A 24,736-nucleotide genomic window follows, 5' to 3' on the forward strand; every position below is an offset into this window, starting at 1 on the left:
TTATTACATTTATTTATTAAATGTGTGGCTGCCAATTAGGCATGGGGGGATCTTGATTACTCTTTACACCAAAATAAACTTCCAATGGGCCAAAGATATCAGTATTAAAAAAAAATAACATTAGCTAAAACTACATGTTAATTTTGGGCTTCCCTGGTGGCACAGTGGTTAAGAATCCACCTGCCAATGCAGGGGACATGGGTTTGAGCCCTGGGCCAGGATGATCCCACGTGCATGGAGCAACTAAGCCCATGCGCCACAACTACTGACCCTGCGCTCTAGAGCCTGTGAGCCACAACTACTGAGCCCAAGTGCCACAGCTACTGAAGCCCATACACCTAGAGCCCGGACTCCACAACAAGAGAAGCCACCATAATGAGAAGCCTGCGTACCGCAACGAAGAGTAGCCACCACTCACCACAACTAGAATAAGCCCGCACACAGCAATGAAGACCCAACACAGCCAAAAGTAAATAAATAAATAATTTTTTTGAAAAAATGTGAATTTTTAAAATTTCCTGAATGGAGAATACATTTTTTTTTGTCATGATACAAATTCCCCAAACCATTAACAACAGTAATATTTTGATTAGAAAATGCTATATAGTTGTGTAAAAAAATATCAAAACAAAACTAAACTATATACAAGAAAATGGGAAACATATCTGCAGCAAATATGAAAGATTAGAGCCTAACTTTATTTGTTTATAAATTATTAAAACAGAAAAACAGCTTAATGAAAATAAATAGGAATAATACACACACAGAAGTATAAAATGTCAACAGACATATGAAAAATATTCTCCATCTCACTTGTAATTAAAGGAACTGAAATCTAAAGAAGATATCCTTTGGATTATTGGTAAAAATTAAAATGTTTCTCTTGGCAGAGGTCTGAAAAGTAGATTCATACTCTATAGGTAGAGCATAGCATTTGGGAGGACAATTTGTCAGTCCCAGTGAAAATATAAAATATTCTTACTGTGATAGAGAGATATTATTCCTAGACATTTTGTTTCCATGACATACATATAACAAATCAATAAAGACATATGAGACTTTGAAGATATACCTATATATTTATAAATTAGTATTTGAAGTAAGATTTCTTTTGGACTAAATTTTCCCTGCTTAAAAGGAAACCCAGCATGTTTAAAAGTTTGGAAACCAGTACAATAGACAATAATAATTCCCCCAAAGAAAAACAATTCTGGAGCTAAATTTCTGGGCTTTGTGAATGGAAAAAATAGTTTTGATGGAATATTAAAAAGAGCTGAGGGACTTCCCTGGTGGTGCAGTGGTAAGAGTTTGGGCTCCCAATGCAGGGGACCTGGGTTTGATCCCTGCTCATGGAACTAGATCCCACATGCATGCCGCAACTAAGAGTTTGCATGCCACAACTAAGGAGCCCACGTGCTGCAAATAAGGAGCCACAAGCCGCAACTAAGACCCGGCACAATCAAATAAATAAAAATAAATAAAAAAATAAATAAATGAGCAAATTCCTGCTTTACAAATAAAAAAAAGAGCTGAGGTCAGGATCACCCTCTTTTCTGGAAAGACTTAATTCCTTCATTTCTGAAACCATAGGAAGTCTCCTTTATTGAAAATGCGTCTTCAGCATGCCTGAAATTCCCTGTTCCACCTCCCCTTTCTCTCCCTTCCCACCCCCTCTTCCTCCCATAGTCATTGGTCCATATCCACGCCTATCCCCACACCCACCCTTACAAATTACTTACTTCCTCCAGTCTCCACCGGTTGAAAAGTTTATTGTACTTTCCTGGATGGCCTACAAATCTGTAAAAAGCCATTTTAATTCATTAGCGTTTATGTGGGTTGACTGAAGAACATTTACTAATGCATTACAACAAGTGCATGTGTGGGTAGAGACCTAAGTGTTCTCTGGAGCAACTTGTACCCAAACAGTTGACTTAGGCCATGCTTACACATCAAAGGACCCAACTTAAAAAGGAAAAATGATGTGTGAAGTCAATATCAATGAGTTGAGAAAGTACAGACAAACCAACCGAATGAAATTTCCTATTTTTACCTGTGGAGTTTTAATGTCTTCTTGACCTAGTTAACGAATATTAATACAACGTGCTGAATGGCTTAGTTTAAAATGTTTCTAGCTTCAGCATGTTTCCATGGCACTTGTCAGAGTGTTAAGCATATGGCAAACCAGAACCAGTAGCTTAATATGCTTCTTTTTCATATTTTGCAGCAAATTTAAGGAAAAGAAAAACATTACCATGACAGGTATGTTTCCCCACTAAGGAACTGTAAGCTGGGGTTACATAAAAATTATTTTCTTATTTAACAAAACCATTACTTATGACTGGAGAGTCATAATTCAACCCAAGGATGGCATATGTTTTATTTATTTTTTTAAAAATGGAAGTACAGCTGATTTACAATGTTGTGTTAGCTTCAGGTATACAGAAAAGTAATACGGTTATATGATTTTACTTTTTTATGCCAACTTTAACTGGGAGTGGCACCTAGAAGCACTGTACTGAGAAGTCTTTTGACTTGAAAAAGCATGTGAAGATTGATTGGGACAGTTTTCTAAAGCAGAGGACAAGAATTTGCCACCCCTGTTAACAAACCAGCAGTGGAACTGTTGACAATCTCTGTCATTCTGCAAAGATAATGCCTATGGAGTTGACTTACCTCCCCAAAAAGAAAGCAATATAGAAGATAGAACTGTTTAAATTGACAAACTGGAAGAGGAACATCTTCAAAGCAAAGCTGTTTTCCCATTCAGATTCTGTTCGAGGATATTCTAAAAGGAACATAGGGTGTGTTTACATAGATGAGGTGAATGACAAGAAATATGGATACAGAATCAGAAGTCCCATGTTCAAAGTCTGGTTCAGTCATTTACTAGTTCTATGAGCCACTCAATGTCTCTGAGTTCTAGTGTCTGCATCTGTAAAAATAGGAATGATAATATCTGTTCCATAGTGTTGCTGAAAGGATCCAATGAGATAATCTTTAGACATTTCCCACAGCTACAGAAGTATGATGCTTGTTATTAAGATATAAAGATTTTCAGGATTCTCTCTGTTCCTTTCATTTAGAGGTAACCACAAATATTAGATCAGTCTTTCGCCCAAACTGGCTATACTTAATTTAGGGACCTAAACTGTCCACAGGGTTCTTTGAAAAAGGAATATTTTGTATGCAGACTGAAATGGAATAGTAAAGAGAAAAGAGGGCTACATCAGTCACAAAAGCCCAGTTTTTATCTCAACCTTACACCTAATTTGCCGGTAATCTCAGGCAGATCTCTTCACATTTCTCTGTAATCAGTTTTATCACCTGTGAAATGAGGAATTTAGATAAGATAATTTTAAGAACTCTGTCAACTCACACCTTAGGGTTCTAACTTCTCAAACAAAACAAAACAAACAAAACACAACAAAATACAGTGATGAGAGAGATTGGATGAAGATGGCAGCATGTACTGAAGCCTCTGCTCCCACCCAGTACCCAAATAAGTGATAGAAAATATATATGTACATCTAATATATATATATATATTTTTTAATATAATTGAAAAATTCAAGAAAGGTAGAAAATAGATGGGCTCTGACTTAAGGAAAAGAGAGGCCAAAATACATGCATGAGCAAAGCACAGAATAAAAACACAACAGGTCTTGGGGAACTCCAAGTCCAAAGCAGGTAGGTGCCGGAAATAGGAGGGGGTCTGTGGGGCATCCAAAAGAGTGACTGGTTGGTGGGCACCAGTGAGAGCAGTCAGGATAGGCTGACATTTCCCCATGGGTTTTGAAAGGTTGTGTTTTCATTGTTGTTTCCTTCTAAATAGTTTGTAAATTAAGCATAAAACTTATTTAGAAATAAGAATGTGGATTTTTAAAAAAATCCTGTGAGTAAGATTGCTTTTGGTTCTCCATTTCTAATTTTATTGCATCGTGATCCACAAATGTGTCCTGTGTGATTTCTGTTTGGGGGCAAAAAAGTTGCAATTTCATTGTGGCCAAATTACATGGATAAGTTTTGTCAATGTATCAAGTGTCTGAAAATAATATTTCTGTTGAGCATACAGTTTATATATATTTTAAAAGAAGCTTGCTAGTTATGATATTCAAATACTCTATATCCTGGCTTATATTTTGAGTGTGGATTTATCAATTTATTTTTGTATTTCTATCATGTTTTGCTTTCTATGTTTTGAAGGTTTATGAAAAGGTGTATAGAAATCATGACAATTATATTGACCTGGTAGATTGTTTATCAGTACGAAGTGTTTCTCTGTCTCTCTCAAATAGGTATCAAATTCTTGTTTGCCTAATGTTAATATGGTGACATATGATTTTATTGTTACTATTTTCTTGATATAGATGCTCCTATTGCTGAATTGACCTCTGACAAAATAAAAACTCTTTTTACCAGTTGATCTAATTTGTTTCTTGGAATCCAGGTTTATTTTTATAGATAATTAATATTACAGATAAATCACAGTTCATTATTATAGTTACTTTATTATTTGGAACAACTGACAACCATTCTGATCTAATTCTCAACAACTATAAAACTAGGCTGAAAAAATTCTCTCTTGGAATCAAATGTTATATATTTCCTCTCTAAAAAAAACCTTAATGTGATAGAATTGAAGCTTTGATTTTTTTGTGTGTGTGGTTTTTGAAAATAAAATATTTGGACAAAAAAAGAAATCAAGAAACAAAGTTTAAAAAAATATTTTAAATAAAACAGTGTTTGGCCTCCTCTAGAAAGTTAAACCTAATTTCTAATTTGAAACATAAATTTGCAAGCCAAAAGTTATACAAAATATAATGTCATATATATTATATATATATATATTTATATATTTATAGGTATATACATGCAATGATATTATATTACTTTAAGTAAAATATCAATATTTTATTAATTTAAATCAATACAATTCATTCATTATTAATCAACAGTTATGAATCCACAGGCATTATGGTATGAGTTACAGATGGAAAAATCAAATATGAAGTGAATACACCTGGAACTTAGCACAGATAACTGTTCTGTTTCCTACTATCAATTGTGGTCCCCAAATCACTTGCTTAGATTTGCTTCTATCTTGGGTATAAAGTACTTTAAAAGTTAATAAATGTAAGGAATCAGAGCTGGAAGAAACCTTTGAGACAATGTAGTTCAAGTGCTTTGTTACCCAGCTGAAGAAATTGTAGCTCAGTGGGTTTAAAGAACAATGAAAATGATGAAAAAGATCATTCCCATTTATGGAGCACTTGTCATGTGTCAGGTGGCCAACCTACAATGGTGAAACAGGAAGTATTATCATTCTCATTTTACCAGTGAAGAAACTGACTCAAAAAAACCAAAAAGAAACAGAAGAAAGAGGAGAAGGAGGAAGAATGGAATGGAGAGAGGGGAAAACTTACTCATAGTCATGTAATTTCCAAGTAATCATGTCATCCAGAGGATGAACTAGGAACTAGTTCTTCCCTCTACACACTATTCCTTCTCTTGTTACTTGTATTTGTAAATACATTATAACGAAAGTGATATATCATGATAGAGTCATACAGTTCCTCCACCATAGTCAATGGAGTCTGTCACTTCTGAGTTTAAATTCTACTTATTTAACTTAATTATCTTGGTTTTCTTATCCATAAACTAGGGATCATACTGTCATAGAGTTGTGATGACAATAAGACAAAATAATGAAGGAGAAGTGTTTAGCTTAGCCCAGTGCGTTGGCTCTGGTGAGTTCTCAATAAAAGATCATTGCTCAAACAAATCTGCAATAAAAATTTTGTACCCCAAACTGGGGGACTAAAAATTAAGTTTGAGGATAGAAAAAAAGACATTTTCTGACATGTAAGGTTTTGAGAAATTTACTTTCCAGGTAGCAAAATAAGGAATTAAGTTAAGACAGAAGAAACATAGGATCCAAAAAGTAATGTCCAGCCGAGAAAAAAAAGGTGAAAGGAATTCCCACAGTGCTGGTGAAGGGAAGTGTAGATGCCCAGAGGGCAACCTATTGAGATTGGAGTAGACAGTGGTTCAGGGAGGATAACTCTAAGGAGAAAATAAAATGAATATAATACTTGATGTTTTTGAATGTATTTAGAGAGAATTTAGAGTTATGGCAGGAAGTTTGGGATAAATTAAGGAAAGTATGTGTAGACAATTAAGCAACAAAAGTGCTATTATTAGCTTCATGAAAATATAAAGGTTGTGTAAGAAAGGAAGGATCACAGTACACACCATGCCTTAGATGTGAACATAGTTCTCTAGACACAATGATTTGAACACTAATTATTCATTTGGCTAAAACTGCTGGTACAACCACTTTGGAAGGAGGGGAATTAAGTCTGTTTTTAGCCGGTGATGGATGGGAAAGTGTGCGGGGACAGAACACTGCAGGGAATAAAGACTTAAGTTCTTGTCTTTATGATGGGAAGGCAATCACTTCCCAAAGCTGGAAAACCCAAGAATGGCATGCAATTTAGAAACAGCGTAGAAAATAACAGAAGAAATTAATTGATAAAATGCTAAAAAGCCGTCCCTCAGGGATATGGAAAATAAAAATGGGTAATGTGGCAAAGGACTGGTGTTTATTACAAATCTCTTAATAATCTTTTGCCTTTTAAATTGTGTACATGTAATATGACACTTTGATAAAAATAAATATTGGGGGTGAAAATCACGAAGAACTGAAAAAGTAGTGGAAAAAAGCAATTTCAAGTAGGGAGAACTAGGTTTGCTAATTTCTAGTAAGATTTTGTAACTATACACATTGCCTCTCTATAGTTACGTGATGTAGTCCAACTTCCTATGCCCCTTCTTTCACTTTTATTGACAATTATATAACTAAAGTTGATATAAAAAACATATAAAAAATGCTAAAGTGTGTAAAGCAAGTGCAGGATAATATGCCCATGTTACTAAAGAGTGAAGAAAAATGCGCTTACCTAAATTAGTGAGAAGGTAAGCAATTTTTTCATAAGCCTGTAATAAAAGAAAACAAATAGTTAATGTTATTATTTTCTTTTAGAAAACGCTGTTATTTACACTATTCAAGAAACATCTAAAGTATATTCTACATAGTGGTTACATATTTAATTAAGCAGAAGCAAGTTTTAAATCTTACTCTACAGTGCTTTATATATACACATACACACACAATGCATGTATAAAAATGTGTTGTAAATATGTGTATATATACAGACACACTTGATTTCTGCAATAACATCTTTTCTGCTAGCTATCTTTATTTCCACTTTATAAATCAAAGAAATGAGACTTAAAAAAACCCCAAAGACATTCAACTAGTTAACGGCTGACCTGGGATTTAATAATCAAATTATATGTGCTTTTCACTACTCTGGAAGGTTAAGTGGAAGTATGTCTTCTTTACTATTGATAAAGAATTTTCCAAACTATGACAAAGGCAGTGGGCAAAGTTGCATTCCTAAAGAACAAAGCTGGTTTGGTGGTTATTTAAAACAAGATTCACTAGTCAGATCTGTTGAATCTGTAAGTCACATGCACAATAGATATACAATATGTATATACTACATAAATATACATCAGATCTGTTGAATCTGTAAGTCACATGCACAATAGATTTTTATAATATTTTTTATATTCTGCCACCTTCTTGCCCCACCATACTCTGTGTACCACTCATACAGACTCAAGGAAAGAAAACATATTTCACAATATTCCAAGTAAATATAGTTGGAAATGTATATTTACTATAGACAGAAGGGTGATGTGTGTGTGTATGTAAATGTGACTACGTAACCCCACAATTCAACAAATTATTCTTTAGATTATAAATTCCAATAACCCTGCCTATTGGCATGCAAAATCAAAAAGGTGTCTGGACACTTGAAAAGTTTTTCACCTTCCCTGACTGTTCTTTCAGTAGAACTATTATGATTATTCATCTTGACCATGATCCAATCCATCTCTTCCTAAGATTTAAAGTGTTACCTTGAGACAAAAAGATTATATTGAGTACAATAGTCTCATTCTACCCCTGGTGCAGTTTTTTGGTTTTTTTTTAACTGTACACTCAAGTAATCATTTCCAAATTTTAGGACCCGATTAGCTTGAATTCATGAGCACCAAAGTTATACTGACTTTGTTCTTTTCCATGCCCCATTTATCAACTAAGATGATTAGAGAAGGGTCTCCAGAGAGTACTGGAAGACAGCCTTATCAATCAGCAAATAGTACTTGAGTAGCTCCTATGCCTCAGGCACTGAATTAAGCGCCCTCATGGGGACTGAGAGAAAATTTTATTTAAATAACTGTCATTTAGAGTATTTGGCTGGTGCCAAACAGTGTTTTATATATACTATTATTTATATTTGTTCTTACAGCAATATTATCAAATAGGTATTATGATTCCCATTTTACAGAACAGGAAACTAAGGTTTAGAATGTTAAGCACCTAACCCGAGATAATACTTCTAAGCAAGTAGCAAAGTCGGGATTTGGTATCATGGCTCTCTTGTACCACCTATGCTGTGCCTTGTCACATAACCACTTCAGATTTTGTCTTAATACTTAGCACATAGACCTGTCTGTAAGCCTGCGATGGTGATATCTGCAGCTGATGCCCCAAGGGATTACAATAAGCTAATAACCTTTGGAGGAATGTTATGAATCACAAAAGATGTGCCACCCCTGGATATATTGCTCTTGGAAAGCTGTCTGAGGTAGTGAACAGCCTGCATCACCCAAGGCCCAAATGCCCATTGGCATCATCATGATGATGAGTTACAAAATCAGTCCATGCAGAGTGACATGTTAACTCACCCACAAAGTGTAGGAAGAAACCACAATTCAAATATAACCAACTGGATGGTGTATTACAGCAATCACATTGACACAGCAAGTTGTGTGTGTGTGTGTGTGTGTGTGTGTGTGTGTGGTAGGATGGATATGTACTTGGGGGAGGAGAGAATAAGGGGATTCAGGGTCAATTGTTCTGGTTACTACATTATATACATGTAGTATATGTATATACTACATAAATATACATCATTATATATATATATGCAATATATGTGTGTGTGTAAAACATTTAAAAATAAAATAAAATTTAAAAAGTATATAAAATACCATATTGAGGAACCTATGCTTTAAAAAATTATTCACTAGTGCATTCAGTAAGCTGATATTCTGTGGTCATATATATTGGGTTAAAAATATTTATTAGGAATTTCTAATGAGTCAGGTACTATTCAGGGAACCAAATAACAGTGAACCAAAGATAGTCTCTGCTTTCATGGAATTTAAACTCCAGTGCTCAGAGAAAGATGGCAAAGAAATATGTAATTGGCCAGGAGATGCAAAGTACTAAGAGAAAGATGAAGCAGCCTGAGGGGTAGAGAGTAGTGGTGGCACAGCGTGCTATTTAGAGGGTGATCAGGGAAGGCATTTGAGCAGAGAGCTGCATGGAGTTAGGGAACCCAGCAGGGATGCAGCTCAGTATCGGGGGAAACAGAAATTGTAAGTGCAAATGCCTGAGCCTGCCATGGGCTTGGTGGGCTTCATGAAAGACAAGGAAGGTAGAGGGACAAGGGTGGAGGCAGTAAAGGTAGTAAGAGATGAGTCAGAGAGATCTCAGAGAGAAACACCTTTTCAGGGCCTGGTAGGCTATGATGAGGACTTTAGAATTCATCCTGAGCTGAGAAGTCATCTCCCTACAAATGCTTTGTTTTGGGGTGCAATGCAGAAATCAGTTGTGGGAAAAAATGGCAAAGGTAGAGAAAAAACAGCAAGGTTGTTGTGAAGGGGCAAATTAAGGAGTTGTACACGTGTTTTAATGCTCTTTATCTCTGAGTCAGAGGCTCACAATCTAACCTTCCTTGTAAAAAGGAGCTCCAAACAGACTTTTGCAGAGTCAAAAAGAGTCTGCACTTTTCCAGGAATCCTCCTTTTTGAATTTCTAGAAATCGTGGACATACATATGAAAAAACTAAACAAATACATTAAAAAAAGAAAAAGCTAACCTTCTTATTAAATGGGTCATTTTGCATTGCTTCCTTTCGAGGTTAAGATGTGTGGTCTAACACTTTGAACCACCCTATTCCATAATAACCTATTTGCATCGTAATTACCAGTGGAAATCGGGTGTTGAGGAAAGTCAGGTACATTTTGAGGTCTTTGGGGATCAGGCCCATGAAGGAAACATAGGAATGTATTCTCTGGACTTTAGAGATGGAAGTGGATCAATAATGTGGAAAAGTCCAGAACCAGCATGAATACACAATAGCCAAGTGTATTCAGGGCTTTCTTTTTTTTTTCCTTCCTTTTGGTTATAGTGTGCTCTATGCCTGGTACATGGCCTTTAAAATGAGAGGAGGAATACCAAAAGGAGTTTATCCTTTTATTGACAATGCTGAAATGGTTTAATTGGCTTAATCCCAGAAGTACAAGAGTACTTCTGCTGTGATGTTTCTATTTTCTCTTAAAAATTACATGTTAATCATGAGACCAGAGAACTTTCATTCTTAAAATAATTCTTAGATTAATTGAGGTTTGATTGTCAAGCAACAAGAATATACACTTCTTAAGTAACTGCACATTTTAAATTTTTATCAAAATCTGTTTGGAAGTATTTCCTAATGATGGTTAACCATGCTACTTATAATGCTAACCTCTGGTAGCATTATATTTTGAGGGGCAGCAAAATAAAGAATAAAAAGGATGGGATTTGTGAAGAGCAACTCCTGGTTTCAAATGCTGGCTTTGTAGTTTTTTAGCTATATGCCTGGTAAAAGATGTTAAACATAATAACTTGAAGTTTTAGTTATTGTTAAATTATTTGCAATTTATCTTTGGAAGATGTGATTTCTGATCTTGGCTGGGTATCAAAATCACCTTAGCTCCTTAAATCACTGATTTCTTAATGCTATTTTGTGGACTAACTGGATCAGCATCACTTGGAGAGCATTATGGGAAATTTTTTGTTTTAAATACAGACTTCATAGTCCTATAAAGAAGATTCTGAATGAGACTCAGGAATCTGTAGTTTTTCAAAAGTGTTTCAGGTGATTTGATGAGTATAAGAGTAGGAAACAATCCTTGAAGTTACTTTTATGATCTGTAAAATGGGCCTGTCATCAAATTTTTATTATCTTGATCCATATTTCTCTCCCAAATTAAATATTTGTAGGAATGTCACAATCCACCTGTTTTAAAAGCTTAGAGAATATATATCCTTTGATCGTTAGTTTGAATGAAATTAACAAGGGCAGAAAACTTGAAAGACACTGAAAATATAATTCCAGTAACAAAAGTGACTTTGAGCACATACAATATTCGAAATGCTAGGATATCTGGAGAATAAAATATTTAAAATGTATTGAAAGAATATATTCTAAATGTCTTTTAGGCATTAGGCAAAGACCTGGAGATATAAACATGAGGAAGCTACAGCCCCTGCTCATGAGGAATTTATAACCTGATCGCTAGAGAACAGGCATATCCCAAGCACTGTAGCAGAAGAGCATTCACAAAAGAGATTGTTTAATGCTATCAGGAGACTCTGATAAGGAGGGAGAATAGACCTGTTCAAGCACCTGTGAGAAGAACAGACACAAAGAGATTCTTTAATTCCACATATGGGATCGAGAACAAATTTTATGAAAGAAGTGATCCTTAACTGAAATTTTCAAAGGTGAAGAGATATTCTTCAAGGAGAGAAAAAGAAAAAAAAGGTCAATAGAGGAAGCACTGTGAACCAAGAGATGGGTGTGAAATAGCAGAATGCCAGGGAGAAAGCACAAGTGGTTCTATAGGCTGGACTGCAGGGTGTGACAGGGAGGGGGCAAGACACAAACTCCAACAAGGGGAGAAGGGAAAACTGGCTTTAAATAATGGAGACCCTCCCATGCCATTGATGTCAGAGGCAATGGGAACCTGTTATACAGATCTGAGTACAAAATAAGATGATCAGATTTGTAATTTTGAAAGACCCTTGCAGCAGTGGTGTGAAAGGGAGGTAGGAAGAGTGGAGAATAGAGACAGGAAGACTAACCAGTTAGAAGGCTGTGACAATAGCCTGAGCTAGAAATGACAAGCAGCTGAACTAAGGAAGCAGAAGTGAGGATGGGGAGCAGGGAATGGATACGAGAGAAGCACAGTTCACAACAGTCACTGATATGATGAAGGAGACGAAAGTAATGCATGAAGAATGGCAAGGTTTCTGGCTGTGTACATTAAACATGAAAAGTTCAGTTTAAAAATATTATTTGGCTGATTTAAGCTATTTTTCCGTGCACTCATTTCATAGTTTCATGTATATGGCTTATAGCTGAAAAGCGTATTAGATTAATAGAATATTTTAACTGAGTCCAAATCCCTCGTTTGGGGAATATGGTAGCACAGGGATCACAAAGTCAAGCTATTAAGAAACACTTGTATGAGTACATTTGAAAAGTACATTTGTATGAGCTGTATATTTAGAGTTGTTCTGCAGATAACAAAAGATAGCATTTGGTATTCTAGGTGAATCTTTTTGGTGGTATATTTTTTTTAAAGAGTCTGATATTTTGATATTAATGATGTTAATCTATCCTTATTTGATTAAGCTCTTAAATTGATCCTGTGTGTTCAGGTGAGTCAGAAGGGCTGTTTAATAATCTGTGAGGTGCCTTAACATCCTGGGTGGGAAGGAAATGCATAAATTCAAAAGGGCATTATTTTTTTTACACTGATTGAATCTGAGAAATATAACATTCCTTTCACATTTGGTGAGTTGGCTGTGTAATTCACTTCTTTTATGCTAAATCCATTTTAAAATCTTCTCCTGAGTTAGTTGCAAGGGCAAAGGAGAAGTTGTATGGTCTATTTCCCTTCTAACAATCCCTGAATCTGAAAGCCAAAATGCTCAAGTAGAAATAAACATTTAGAAAGAGGAAAGTCAGCTCTGTTTTCTCCTGGGAACCATGGATGCTTATTTCATAGCTCTAGGCACTTACATGGGCTTTTGTATTTAATGAAGTAGAGCTAGTGGGATTTTAAGGATCTCAAAGGATGGTTTCTATGATAAAAATAGTACCATCCTTACCTGTCTACAGAGGTCTTTGTTGTCTGTAAATGCAAGTACTTTGGAAGAAAGAATACACTAAGCCTCATCAAAAATATAAACTTAGTGAGAAGAAGTTGTATCTGAACCTATAAGAGAGAGGAATGTATGTTTGAGGGTCAATTGTGATTCTAGGGAAGGGGTGATCACCGAGGATAGAAATTGGAGGGGGAGCAGAATCAGAGTTCAAGGGACTGGGAATTGAGAAGCACCTGGAATAATATAAAACTGGAGTCTGGTACATCAGTGAAAACTTCAGCCAGCCTGATAGAAAGTAATGGACTTTTATCAGGACACTAAGTTGAGGAACTGACAATTCAAACTGACGAAAGCCTGGGCAGTGTTCAGAGGGGCAGGGGAGAGGGAGAGAGCATAAATGAGAACAGAAGGAACAGACGGAGGGGAGAGAGAGAGAGACAGAGAGAGAGTGTGAGTGTGTGTCCTGGGATGTTAGCCATTGATCATTGATAAGCCTGTTCCTTACTTGGTGAAAGACAAAATTTTAAAAATGACCCAAAGTTGCTACCTAGGTGGCTGCGGTTTTATGGGTAACTCATATATAAAGTAAAAATAAAGTACATTCCAATTCTAATTTGTTCCAAATTTTATATCATGGTAGAATGTTTTAAAAGTAAAGGCTATTTTTTTCTGATTATAAATCAAAACCTACATATAGAGATAAATATTTGAATGAACAGAAAAAATATATATTAAATCAAATATTATCCTGAGATATAACCACTATTAACATTTTATTGTCACTCTTCAAAATGCAGGTGTGTTCCAATGGAAATCAAGTGAAATTGTATATCCTTCTTCCGTAACTGTATGCCATGTACTTAAATAATATTAAAATTTAAAATTCAACCAACTTACTAAGGATAAGAAATTGGATCAGTTTAAAATCAGACTAGCTGATTGCTAGTATTACCTAGAAATGAATACATTAACCACTTAGCTTCCTTTTCCTTAGATAATGAGATCAACCACAATAACCTCTGTCCACTGGAAAACTGCCACAATACACTGGTTTTGTTAGAAACAATTTCTTTCCCTATCTGCCAGAATAGTTAATATAAAAACCATAAATATAAAACTCTACAATGTCCTTGCTGTGAATGGTTCCTCCTTCAATGTGGTGACTTTGTGCAATGCACAACATATACTTCCTTATATAGGCTACCACACAAGCCTCTCAATCCTAGCACTGTCTTTTTTCAATGTTTATTGTTCCCTTTATGAGTCAAAAGCATAAATTAAAATACTGTATGGCTTATTTGGAGATACAGTAAGCAACATTCTTCTTCTGCAAATTAACCTAACCCTGAAGAAAGGAGTCTCCAGTAGAAAATATTAACTATTGTCCTTGCATTAATATTTACCCATTTCTCAGTGACTATTTATTTTCTCTTAAGAACATCTCTGATAATTTTAAAGTTAAATAGTAAATGGTTCCAGTTCCCTCCCGACTAACCATGTAACGTCAGTATCAATCCACGTTTGGAACCAAATGCGTATTACCTGTTTATGTTATCAATATCATTGTTTGTGTATTGGTCAGCCCTCTATATGAATTATCTCACCATGTAAATATATAAGCACTAACACTTACTATATGCATAATCTGGGACAAGTTATTTAAGCTCTCTGAATTTCAGCTTCCTCATTTACTAAATGGAGAAAATATTGACCTTGTGGTGGTGTTGGAAGAATTAAAGGAAAGATATTATTCTAAATGTGCCAATAAGTGCCTCCTGTCTTCAGAAAATGGGGCCCCATCCACAGATCTTGCCGAAGAGGTAGACCTAAGCATAATATTGTCCTCGCAGCCATAGACATTTGGTTCATAAGTCACTTGGTATATGTGAAGTTGAACCAATCAGATGCTCTCTCTGAAAAACTAGCACATTGAAACACTGGATGATCTAAGTTAAATAAACTACAGAAATTGACCAACATGGTCATGAATTTAGAGCCAATGAAAATAACAAAAGCATAGCAATGCAACAGTATACCAGACTCTGAAAGGGAGGCCATGGGGAGGCAGATGGTCTCTTCCTGATAGAATGGAGCAGATATGCAAATAGAATCATTGGAAAAAGAGGTAGAAAGAAAGGAAAAGAGAGAGGGAAAGAAGATAGAGAGAGGGAGAGAAAAACAGGAAGAGGGAGGGAGGGAAGGAAGGAAAATAAAACTTAGTTCCAGAGGAATAAAAATGGAGTAGCTGTCTGACTGTTTTCCATTTCACATGAGGTCTTGGAGATAACAAGGCTACACTTTCAAACAGAATTTCCTATATCTTTCCAATAAATTCTCCTCTGAGGTTGAGTTTGTTGGAATGGCTTTCTAATCCAAACAATCCCTTATCTGAATGAAAAGAGCATAGCAGCATTTCTAGCACACACTAGATACTCGAGTGGAAGTTGTCGCTAAACTAAACTATAAACCCAAAGAGCAAGGAAGGCGATACGACTGTTAGTTTTAATTTTTTAAAAATCCATCATGTAAACCACATAAATGAAATACTTTCTGTTGAGCCAAATTGTCTTTGCCAGAAATGATACTAGGTCTTATTTTGGCTGCCTGTAAGTCCAATCCAAGTATAAAGGAAACACATCCTCTCCTTTACCCACCCCTTGTACACCTATTGAAAAATCTGTAAACACTTACAAGATTCAGTGCCATAATGATCACAAAATTGATACAGACTGCAGCAGCAGAAGTTGCAAACTGCCAGTGTTGTTTGATGAAATTCCACTTGAATGATGCAAACTGTTCCATGACAATCAGGCGATACACCACGACTGCAAACACTGCAGTGATCACCAGAGAAATCTACAATATGGGAGACCAGAGGAGACATCCACACTGTGCATCATTACAAAACGAAAGCAACACCAAGGATCCAATACACTGACCCCAAAAGCTAAAGAAATGCACTTTTCCAAGAAAGCATATGTAAATTTAAAATTTCCTTTATGGAACTAACTTTCATTAGAGTCAAAATAAATGGTATAAGATTCAGTTGTTTCAGTGGGATATGCTGTTCAAATCTCCACTTTCTCATGAATGCTTGGTTTTAAAACAAAATATCTAATTTTAGGATGATCATGTAATTTCCATTTTATCTTAGATGATCTTTGTTTCTCCCAAAGAGTGTTTTATTTAGGGATATGCACAAACTCCCTTTGTAATTATTCTGTGACCTGCTGTGATTTTTATTTTGTTTAATAGTATATATGTACTACCAAGGTACTGAACAGGATAGTTTCTTACATCCTCGGGGTCACAAAATGAGTTGGTATCCTAGAATGCCTTTCTAAACCTGGAATCCCACATTCTGAGATTTATGATTATACTTTACCATGAAGAATATTCCTGAGATAGAAACAAGAAGCCGAGTGACTTTGTCTGAGGAAGGCTGATGAGGCTCAGGTTTTCCGCTGATGGGATTCACTCTCTCCATCTTGTAATACTTTGCTTCAAACTGGGGACGAAGTGTTTCCTATGAGAAAAACTAAAGTTAACTAAATATCTGTCACAAATTTTTAAAAAGTCCAATATTTAATAAATTTCTGGAATTTGACCTATTTTTATATCAAGTCTTGGCAAAGAAGCAAATTGTAAAAAATTAGATGAAAGTTATTTTAGGGTTTATTTAACCCTAAACTATATTTTAATTAGCACAGTTTTCCACTAATGCAATTTAAGGAAACATCATAGAAGTGCTTTGAAAAATTACACATTTCATCATTGATCTTTACTGTCTTCATAAAATAAGAATCTTGTTAGTAAAAAAAAGTCAAGTAAAAATTGAATGGTGGGGCTTCCCTGGTGGCGCAGTGGTTGAGAGTCCGCCTGCCGATGCAGGGGACACGGGTTCGTGCCCCGGTCCGGGAGGATCCCACATGCCGCGAAGCGGCTGGGCCCGTGGGCCATGGCCGCTGAGCCTGCGCGTCCGGAGCCTGTGCTCCGCAACGGGAGAGGCCACAACGGTGAGAGGCCCGTGTACCGCAAAAAAAAAAAAAAAAAATTGAATGGTGTTTAGCTGCTTCCTGCTTGGACATTAAGGACAGTGAATGATTTTCTGTACCATATGTTATTCCAGTTTCCTTATCTCCTGGTTTCTTAACATCTTACCTCCTCTTCTTCCCATTCAATAAGGTCCCAAGCATAGGTCAGTGTACTTCTTCTCCTTTTCCAAAACTCCAGGAAGACTGTGGCTATAAATAATAATAATATTATTATTATTACAATTCTTTACCTGACCATATCCCACTCTGTCATCATTGCCTTTATTCTTGTATTGATGCATTCACATCCTATTATTAAATAATTAAAATTAACTACATTTGTATTAAATTTATACAGCTGGAATGTTTTTTCCCTTACCCTCTTCTCCCTATCTGTGCAACTGCTATCAGCATGCACTCCTGATGGAAAGTGACTTTTTAAAATAAATTTATTTATTTAATTTATTTATTTTTGCTGCATGGGGTCTTCGTTGCTGCATGCGGGCTTTCTCTAGTTGTGGCAAGCGGGGGTTATTCTTCGTTGCAGTGCGCGTGCTTCTCATTTCGGTGGCTTCTCTTGTTGTGAAGCACAGGCCCTAGAGCGCGGGCTTCAGTAGTTGTGGCACATGGGCTCAGTAGTTGTGGCTCGTGGGCTCTAGAGCTAAGGCTCAGTAGTTGTGGCGCATGGGCTTAGTTGCTCCGTGGCATGTGGGATCTTCCCAGACCAGGGCTCGAAACCGTGTCCCCTGCATTGTCAGGCGGATTATTAACCACTGCGCCACCAGGGAAGTCCAAGAGTGATTCTTTTTATTGGAATAAATAAGCAGATATTTTTGTTACAATAGCATGATCTTGATCTTGTGAAACTGGGTTGGAGATGAAGCTGGAGATAAGAGGTCTTCAGTGGAAAAAGGAACTGTGTTGTCAGGGGAAAGCAGGGCTTCATGTGCATCAATGGAGGTAGAGAGTATTTTGGAAAATCTGAAGATGATACTCCCTAATTCTGCTCCTTAGCAACTATGCATTGTATTTATTTTTTCACTCCTACCTCTCTGACTATAATGACATACTTTTCTCAACGTTACAAAAATTTCAAAGATGCACATGCCGCATCCATCCCTTGCACTTCCATTTCTCATGTCCATTTCCAGTGGCTTTCCTCTGTGATCTAAAGTCAGTGGCACAGAGTAACAGAATCACAGGGTCAAGCATGTAAGAGAGGTAAGATTCTGTATGTAGTTTGTTCCAAGTTATTTTAAATTCACAGAAAGCAAGGCCCAGAGTCACTGACATACATCACTGACCTTGTCCAGAAATCTGCCAAAGCGTCCACAACACTTTATTACGCTTTTTTCTGTACCTGCTTTTCCCCACACTTGAAGGTAAGTTTCTTGAGGCCATTTTTTCCTTAGCGCTTTTAGTGCTTGGCACACTGGAAATGCTCAATAAAAGTTTGTTAAATTGAACTGAATTACTGAATCGAATTCAGTGATTGTGACTAACCCCTGGGGAAGTGTTTTTTGTATTATTCTAGAGGTTTTCAAATTATGCTCTGTGGAATGTCACGAAAGACATTGGAAGAAAGAGAGAATCCCCCTTTTTAATATATATATTGAGCAATCATGTTCAATTTTATTTGGAAAAATAATTATTGTTTAAAAAGTTTTAAAAACAACTTCACTGTACTTCCAGGTGGGGGAGTGGCTAATGAGAGGGGCAACACAGGCAAGTGGTCAATTCCGAACATAAATGAAGTTAAGTATGTCTGAATATGGAGCCCAAAAAAGAATTCCAAGTATTGTTTTCATCAGAAGAGATAAAAAGTTAAAGCTTTCTCAAAAGGAGACCCATCTGAAACGAGAGTATATCAGAGCAACCTCTCTGCCACAGCCAATTTGTACAACACCCAAGAACTACTAAAGAATCCCCCATTCCGTAGATTTGTTTTCAGCAACATCCGCAAGCGTAATGTGCTTTCCCCACGTAGTATTGCAACATCACCGTACATGAGTTAGAAATAGAAACCTCACTAAACAGGATCTACAATTAACAGAAGGACCATGAGTGTGGGACATTTTAAATTTCCCTGCCTAGGATAAGTTACTGATTTTCTGGTTAACGCCTTACAGCAGTACAATTAGTAGAGTTTTTTGCATGAGTATCTAGTAGACTATTGATTAGTAGGCTAATCAATATAAAGAGCCTATACATATGTGTGAAACAGCAGATTTTGAATATTTGGGCTGAACTGTACTTGACACAGCCTCAACTGGTTAGTTGTAGAACTGGCTAGTCAAGACCTACTTGTATTGTTAAATTTCCTCTTTGTCTAAGGACATGGAATCTCTCTCTAACTTTACTTCAAATTTCCCTCTCCTTCTTCTCTCTCTCTAAAAACACTAAGTAAGAAATAAAATAACAAGCATCTGAGTTCTAAGAACATGGGAAAGCCAGCATTTGAACTATAATCACTGAAAATCTTCACCAATTTCTGAAATCAGACTTCATATTTTTCCCCCTAAGCAATATCATTTAGAAAGAAGAAGCTACACATAAATAGCACCGTGCTATATTAAAATAGGAGAACTCTCACTACAGTCTTGACCAGAGCAGACTCTTAAATTTGATGTAATGTGTCTCTCTAAGCTAACTCTTCCTGTCAGTATGGTATTGGCATTTGTACATTAAATACGCATTCAGTAGCATTTGTTCACATTAACATGGATACTCTCAATTGATTTGCTAAAAAATTAGGTGTCTGCAAAAATAAGCTGTCAGCATTTTGCCATATATTTTTTATAAATACAATGTAATCTTTTTAAAGTTCTGGACTGATTTTTCTCAGGACTTTTCCTCATCTTGCCATTCAACTATTTGATATACTTTCTTTACTTAACTCTGCTGAACATTTTCTGATTATAAATGTAACACCAACAAAAATAACTGGAACAACTCCTGTATTATTCACTTCTGAAATACAGGCGTCTAGGAGGGCCTGCCATTTACTAGGCTTTCAATAAATGTATGCTGAATGAGTGAATTAAACTGTAAAGAACAGAAGTCACCTACAATTCCACCATTCATAAATAGTCACTGTTACAATTTAGGTAATCCCATCCAAAGTATTTTTCTTAAGAAGTATACTTAGGACTGATATATCTCTGATACTCAGAGATATAGCCATATAGACTGTTCATTTATGACAGAAAAAAGAAAAAACTGATTCATAACTGAACCCTCTAAGGGTGTCATACTCCTCACAGGCTGGCCCTTCTTCCCTAGGGAACCTTCACCAGGATGAAGTATATGTAGAGTTAACCCCTGGAACAGCGCTGGCCTCCAGGAAACTGCTCCAGAACTAAAGTCTATATCCATTCTGATTGGCCATACAGAGCCTTAAAAACTCTTAAATATTTGCTCACTTTATAAGCATCCCCCTAGAACTGGATACTTAGAACTGTACTTAGCACCATAGATGAATGATGACAACAATATAATAAATTACTAACTTACTTTTATCATAAATACGATTTATCTTCTTGATCAAGTTATAATGACCCTCAAAAGACCATCTAGGAATGGCAATGTGGTGCTGGAGAAAGAGCATGGCATGGGGTACAAATGTTCTGGGTTTGAGAGTTGCCTATATTCTTTTCTAATTGTGTGACCTTCGACAAATGACTAAACAATGAAAAGCCTTTGTTTTCACAACTTAAAAACGAGAATAGAAAAATTGTCTTTATGGCAGTGTTGTACAAATTAACTGAGGTATAATTTGTAAGTGGTCTAAGCTTAATTCATTTTAAGATGAATTTATATTATTATAAATTATAATAACCCATGTTTTTCAACATTCTGTTTGTTGTTATACATAGGGAACTTTGTAGACAAAGTTCTTGGCTTACATTGTATAAAGATACTGTGTATTTTTCTGCACGAAATATGGGCTATTGTCAATTATTTATATTTTGATTGTTTCACTTATAAAAATTCAGTCATAATTGTCATAACTCTTTCCATCTTTTGCTGGTGACACAGCAAACAGCTTATATTGTCCTTCTTCTTCTTTTGTATTTAAGATGGTAAAGCTGCTTCTAGAGTAAATAATTCAATTCAAAATTATTTTTTGAGAGCACAATGCTTGGCTATTCTTAGAGAGCATACAAAAAAATGAAAATGAGTTGCATCATAGGCCCAAAGAGGAAGAAGAGAACTAGCATTTACTGAGCACTTTCAAGATCCCAGACTTTGTGCTAGATGTCTTTAATTGACTCCTATTATTTCCACAACAACCCAGGTGAAATAAAGATTATTAGTCTCCTTCAGCAGAGAAGCAAATCGAAACTCTTGGAGGTTAAGTTACCTGAAGAAGTCCCTTGGCTGAAATTCACACCCAGATGCAAACACTGACCTTTCTCTATGCCAAAGGAAAAATTATTTTTAAACATGGTTTGGGAGAGAACTTTTCGAGCTACATAATTTGCAACATCCTTCCGGGAAGAAATTAGCATTATAGACAAAATGTTTAAGCAAATTTGTAATAGACCTAAATGAGACTGAGAACTTCTGGGAGGTTAGCTGCTCAAACACCAAGTGGTCCATCAATCAGAAGTCTACGGTCTTTTTGGGGGACTTTCAAGATTGCAGAGGAGTAAGATATGGAGATCACCTTCCTCCCCACAAATACATCAAAAATACCTCTACATGTGGAACAACTCCTAGAGACACCTACTGAACACTACCAGAAGACCTCACAATTCCCAAAAGGCAAAAAAATCCCCATGTACCTGGGTAGGGCAAAACAAAAAAGGAAAAACAGAGACAAAAGAATAGGGATGGGACCTGCACCTCTGGGAGGGAGCTGTGAAGGAGGAAAAGTTTCCACACACTAGGAAGCCCCTTCACTGGCGGAGACGGTGGGTGGCAGGGGGGAAGCTTTGGAGCCATGGAGGAGAGTGCAGGAACAGGGGTGCAGAGGGCAAAGTGGAGAGATTCCCACACAGAGGATTGGTGCCAACCAGCACTCACCAATCTGAGATGCTTGTCTGCTCACCTGCTCGGGGGGGTGGGGGCTGGGAGCTGACGCTTGGGCTTCGGAGGTCAGATCCCAGGGAGAGGACTGGGGTTGGCTGCGTGAACACAGCCTGATGGGGGCTAGTGCGCCACAGCTAGCCAGGAAGGAGTCCAGGGAAAAGTCTGGAACTGCCTAAGAGGCAAGAGACCATTGTTTTGGGGTGCGCGAGGAGAGGGGATTCCTCTCCAGTGTGCCCACAGAAGGCAGAGCACTGCCTAAATGAGCTCCAGAGACAGGCACGAGCCGCAGCTATCAGACTGGACCCCAGAGACAGGCATGAAACGCTAACACTGCTGCTACAGCCACCAAGAATCCTGTGTGCAAGCAAGGGAACTATCCACACACACACACACACACACACCCCAGGAGCCTGTGCAGCCCGCGACTGCCAGGGTCCCGTGACCAGGGACACGTTCCCTGGGAGAACACACAGTGCACTTCAGGCTGTTGCAACGTCACATAGGTCTCTGCAACCTCAGGCACACCTGGCATTCCAATTATAACTACCGTACCCCTCCCTCCCCCCAGCCTGAATGAGCAAGAGCCCCCTAATCAGCTGCTGCTTTAACCCTATTCTGTCTGGGTGGGAACAGAAGCCTGAGGGCAACCTACATGCAAAGAGGGGTTGAAACAAAAGCTGAACCTCAGGAGCAGCGCAAACAAAGAAGAGAAAGGGAAATTTCTCCGTGCAGCCTCAGGAGCAGCCAATTAAATCCCCACAATCAAATTGATGTACCCTGCATTTGTGAAGAGACAACAAATCCCAAAATTGAGGCAGTGGACTTTGGGAGCAACTGTAGATGTGGAGTTTGCTGTCTGCAACTGATTTGTTTCTGATTTTTATGTTTATCTTAGTTTAGTTTTTAGAGCTTGTTATCATTGGTGGATTTGTTTATTGGCTTTGTTGCTCTCTTCTTTTGTCTTTTATTATTATTTTTGTTTTTATTTTAATACGTTTTAAAATTTATTAGTATGTTTTTCCTTCTTTTTTTCTCCCTTTTCTTCTGAGCCACATGGCTGATGGGGTCTCAGTTTTCCAGCCTGGTGTCAGGATGGAGCCTCTGAGGTGGGAGAGCTGAGTTCAGGACATTGGACCACCAGAGACTTCCTGGCCCAACATACTATCAATCAGCGAGAGCTCTCCCAGAGATCTCCACATCAACGTGAAGACCCAGCTCCATGCAATGGTCAGCAAGCTCCAGTGCTGGATGCCCCATGCCAAACTACTAAGACAGGAACACAACCCCACCCATTAGCAGATAGGCTGCCGAAAATCATACTAAGTTCATAGACACCCCAAAACAAACAACCAGATGCGGCCCTGCCCACCAGAAAGACAAGATCCAGCCACACCACCAGAACAGAGGCACCAGTCCCCTCTACCAGGAAGCCTAAACAAGCCACTGAACCAACCTCATCCACTGGGGGCAGATACAAAAAACAATGGAAACTATGAATCTGCAGCCTGCAAAAAGGAGACCCCAAGCACAGTAAGTTAAATAAAATGAGAAGACAGAGAAATATGCAGCAGGTGAAGAAGCAAGGTAAAAACCCACCAGACCAAACAAATGAAGAGGAAATAGGCAGTCTATCTGAAAAAGAATTCAGAGGAATGAGAGTAAAGATGATCCAAAATCTTGGAAATAGAATAGAGAAAACACAAGAAACGTTTAACAAGAACCTAGAAGAACTAAAGAGCAAACAAACAATGATGAACAACACAAAAAAATGAAATTAAAATACACTAGAAGGAATCAATAGCAGAATAATTGAGGCAGAAGAATGGATAAGTGACCTAGAAGATAAAATAGTGGAAATAACTACCATAGAGCAGAATAAAGAAAAAAGAATGAAAAGAATTGAGGACAGTCTCAGAGACCTCTGGGACAACATTAAACACATCAACATTCGAATTATAGGGGTCCCAGAAGAAGAAGAGAAAAAGAAAGGGTCTGAGAAAATATTTGAAGAGATTATAGTTGAAAACTACCCTAACATGGGAAAGGAAATAGTCAATCAAGTCCAGGAAGCACAGAGAGTCCCATACAGGATAAACCCAAGGAGAAACATGTCAAGATACATATTAATCAAACTATCAAAAATTAAATACAAAAAAAAATATTAAAAGCAGCAAGGGAAAAGCAACAAATAACATACAAGGGAATACCCATAAGGTTAACAGCTGATCGTTCAGCAGAAACTCTGCAAGCCAGAAGGGAGTGGCAGGACATATTTAAAGTGATGAAAGGGAAAAACCTACAACCTACTCTACCCAGCAAGTATGTCATTCAGATTTGATGGAGAAACTAAAACCTTTACAGACAAGCAAAAGTTAAGAGAATTCAGCACCACCTAACCAGTTTTACAACAAATGCTAAAGAAACTTCTCTAGGCAGGATACACAAGAGAAGGGAAAGACTTACAAAAACAAATGGAAAACAATTAAGAAAATGGTAATAGGAACATACAAATCAATAATTACCTTAAATGTAAATGGATTAAATGTTCCAACCATAAGACATAGACTGGCTGAATAGATACAAAAACAAGACC

At 37.1% G+C, this 24,736-nt stretch overlaps 1 protein-coding gene across 1 annotated transcript in view; it reads right to left on the reverse strand.

The window, feature by feature from the left end:
- ANO3 (anoctamin 3) overlaps window positions 1-24,736 on the reverse strand; it is a 271,028-nt gene that overhangs the window by 23,462 nt on the left and 222,830 nt on the right. The window contains exons 15-20 of the mRNA XM_004263929.3: window positions 17,237-17,319; window positions 16,461-16,601; window positions 15,767-15,931; window positions 6,960-6,996; window positions 2,674-2,785; window positions 1,740-1,797 (exon numbers count right to left, since the gene is read on the reverse strand). Of these exons, the coding sequence (XP_004263977.2) occupies window positions 1,740-1,797; window positions 2,674-2,785; window positions 6,960-6,996; window positions 15,767-15,931; window positions 16,461-16,601; window positions 17,237-17,319 (596 nt within the window). The remainder of the gene's footprint in view (window positions 1-1,739; window positions 1,798-2,673; window positions 2,786-6,959; window positions 6,997-15,766; window positions 15,932-16,460; window positions 16,602-17,236; window positions 17,320-24,736) is intronic.

Source organism: Orcinus orca, chromosome 8, assembly GCF_937001465.1.
Source record: "Orcinus orca chromosome 8, mOrcOrc1.1, whole genome shotgun sequence".
NCBI classification, from domain to species: Eukaryota; Metazoa; Chordata; class Mammalia; order Artiodactyla; family Delphinidae; genus Orcinus; species Orcinus orca.